This window comes from Miscanthus floridulus, chromosome 9 (genome assembly GCF_019320115.1).
Source record: "Miscanthus floridulus cultivar M001 chromosome 9, ASM1932011v1, whole genome shotgun sequence".
Lineage (NCBI taxonomy): Eukaryota > Viridiplantae > Streptophyta > Magnoliopsida > Poales > Poaceae > Miscanthus > Miscanthus floridulus.
Window position 1 is genome coordinate 120,577,788 of NC_089588.1, and position 2,923 is coordinate 120,580,710.

At 44.4% G+C, this 2,923-nt stretch overlaps 1 protein-coding gene across 1 annotated transcript; it reads right to left on the reverse strand.

The window, feature by feature from the left end:
• On the reverse strand, positions 1–2,463 carry LOC136480752 (pumilio homolog 1-like). The gene is made up of 7 exons (XM_066478213.1): positions 1,961–2,463; positions 1,725–1,866; positions 1,461–1,568; positions 1,016–1,200; positions 479–806; positions 175–349; positions 1–35 (listed from the first exon to the last, which is right to left on the reverse strand). The coding sequence occupies exons 1-7, from the start codon at positions 2,461–2,463 to the stop codon at positions 1–3; spliced, it is 1,476 nt and encodes a 491-aa protein (XP_066334310.1).
• Positions 2,464–2,923: the final 460 nt, after the last annotated feature.

The following is a 2,923-nucleotide window of genomic DNA, read 5'->3' on the forward strand; positions in this document are numbered from 1 at the left end:
TCATTCATTGTTCACCAGAAGTACAGGCCTCCCCTCTGCAAGTGCAACAACAAAATCATCATCAGAAGAAGCCAAGACAGGTCAGTGTTGCTTGTTGCTGGCGAAGAGGCAGGAACCTCATCACCAGCATTCAGCAAAAGGGGACATCAGCAAGGCATGTATATACCACCATACCCTTGGCACTGAGGAGCCTCTCCATGGCAGCGATGACGTGCCTGCCATGTGGGTACCTCTTCAGGTTGTCTGCATTGTTCCTGGCCACGTCCAGCAGCAGGCCCACCTGCTGCTCCTCCGCCGTCACCACCATCTTCTGGATGACAAAGTTCGCGTATGGATTGATCATCATGTCCTGCACAAAGTTCGCGTCTGGATGACAAAGTTCGCGTATGGATACACATATATTTTTTCAATCATGTTCTCTGTATTTCCTATATAGTAAGTTAGTAACTAGTAGGAAAATCTGCCACAGGTAACCAACCACGAGATGTTCGAAGAGATGGCTGCCGGTGTCGCCGAGGATCTCATTTATGATGAGCTGCCGGTCCTCCTGGCTCCCCACCACCAGGCACTTCTCCAACACATTGGACGCAAACTTGTGATAACACATGCTCATCACGAGCCTGTCAAATTTCCTCACTATCATGGACCGAGTGGCCTGGCCTCCATGCTCGAGCAAGTGCTGCACCACGTAGTTTCCGAATGGGTCTGCTGACAGCTTGTTAGCAAACTCGATAATCTCCGCTGTCAGCGTGTGGTAAACCTCGGGGTTGTCACAATGGGCCAGCACTTTCTGGAAACAGCAAGCAGTTGGGAAAAAGAACCGAATCAGATCAGATGATGGTAAGTTGAGTTGAATTAGATGCATGATTGCATACAAAACACTGAAAATACAAATAATCGATGAGCAACCATACCTGAATCACACGATTAGTACTGACCCCTAGTACAGGCGGTGGACTTGGCCGCCTGTATAAATGCCTCTACCACCGCCTGTGAAAACGTTTTCTGTACCAATGCATAGGGATGGATGGATAGTGCCTTGGCCCTTCCACAGAAGCTTCGGAAAATGAATTGGATATGCTTCGGTGGCAGGCACTCTACACATTTTTGAATCACATGGCTCGCGAACTGGTCGCGAACACATTTCAGCAATTTGATTTTGACCTCTTTGGCTATCACAATCTTCTGATCGTCCCCCCCCTACAGCCAAAGCCTGAAACAAAGAAAACAATTGGGTAGTAGGATCAGTGATACACTTCCCTGCTTCAAAAATATGTCGTTATTAGTATCAGTGCACATGACTAAGCAATACATATTAATATGAACACTAAAAAACAGAGGTCATAAAAAAAACATGAGTGCATCCTTCCAAGTCACAGAAATACTGTATATGTATATGTACATGTACATGGCTATATAGTGAAAATCATTTCTGAATTAGACAATATTGGCTAGCTCACCTTCTGGATGACTCGGCAACCGTACATATCACGGCTTAGGGGAAGCACATGGCCCATCAGACGACTGATGAGCTCACGTTTGCAGGACTGTGGTCCATGCTCTAGAATCTGAAGGCAAAACAAAGATAATGAATTAGTAATTTAATTTCTACAGGCATGCTCAACTTATGTCCTTGTGCATGTGATTCAGAAATTCTAGTAAAAAAGAAACAATGCCACAGCATACATATATAATATATTGGATCGGGTTGGAGAAACTTAAACCTTCTGGACGGCATGATTTCCAAACACATCAATGGCAAGCATACGGACACAAGGCATGATTTCCTCATAAACCATAACGATCTCTTGAGGCGTTGCCACCTCGATCGCCTGCTGTACAAAGCGGCTCCCATTGGCATCAGCACTGCATGCAAAAGTTGATTAAAGCTAGGAATTGAAGGTAAATCATATATAGTGCAATATTGGAAGGCTGAAAGTAATTAAATTTTTATGCACACCAGGAAGCTGCTACTTGGCCCTTGATGTGCATGAGCCTCAAGGAAGGGTTCGTCACCGGAGCCACCATTTGCTCCTGGTGAATAGAAGGGATCGTATTGTTCAATCCACTAGCTCCATAATGCTGGACATGAGAGGAGCCAGCAGAAGGAACTCTTTGTTGTTGAACAACCGTAGTACTGGTATCTGCATCCACTAGATTGTCCCCATAACTTGACACCTGAGCATCATGAGCACGGTGGGTGTTCTGCTCCTGGACAACCTGCTGGGGGAGGCTCCTAGAAGTGGTCATGTAAGGGACATTGCAAGCATGAAAATATGCCACATGGACCCCAATCAATTGTTCATATCTCTTCATGGCATCCTCGCTCAACGGTGTAGCTTCTTCATAGTCCTCCACATTTCCTGGGGCACCTAAATTCTTGTCACCAAAGAAAGAAGCGGGGGCAGCAATAGGCACAGGGTTTTCGGTAGTTCGCTTCACATTGTTATCCTGCACACACATTCCTTGTGAAGAAGAGGAATGGATGCCTCTAGGAAAAAATGTTGGTAATTGTCTCCTGGCCTGAATATGGAGACACGGTTGCAGTGTTGCAATTGCCTTTGAATCAACCTGACGAGGAAATTAACAACATTGGTTCAGATGTTCAGTACCAGATATAGTGAGAAACTGAATCTTGATGCCCAGAAGAAGTTCCAGCGTGCATACTTGCTATGTATTACCATGAATGCAACCATGCACACCGCACAATGATTCATATCCAGTATAGAATCAAAGAAAAATAAGAATCTCCTATAGTAGATGAACAGTTCCCATGCTAAAAAAGAGTAAATCCCAGCATCTTATTACCATAATAGAATTATATCTTGAAAAGCAAAATAATAGGTAAGGTGACCTATTGTCCAACAAAGTATTTTTTCAAGGGACAATATCACTATTTGTAAGCACAAAGCGTTATTAGAGT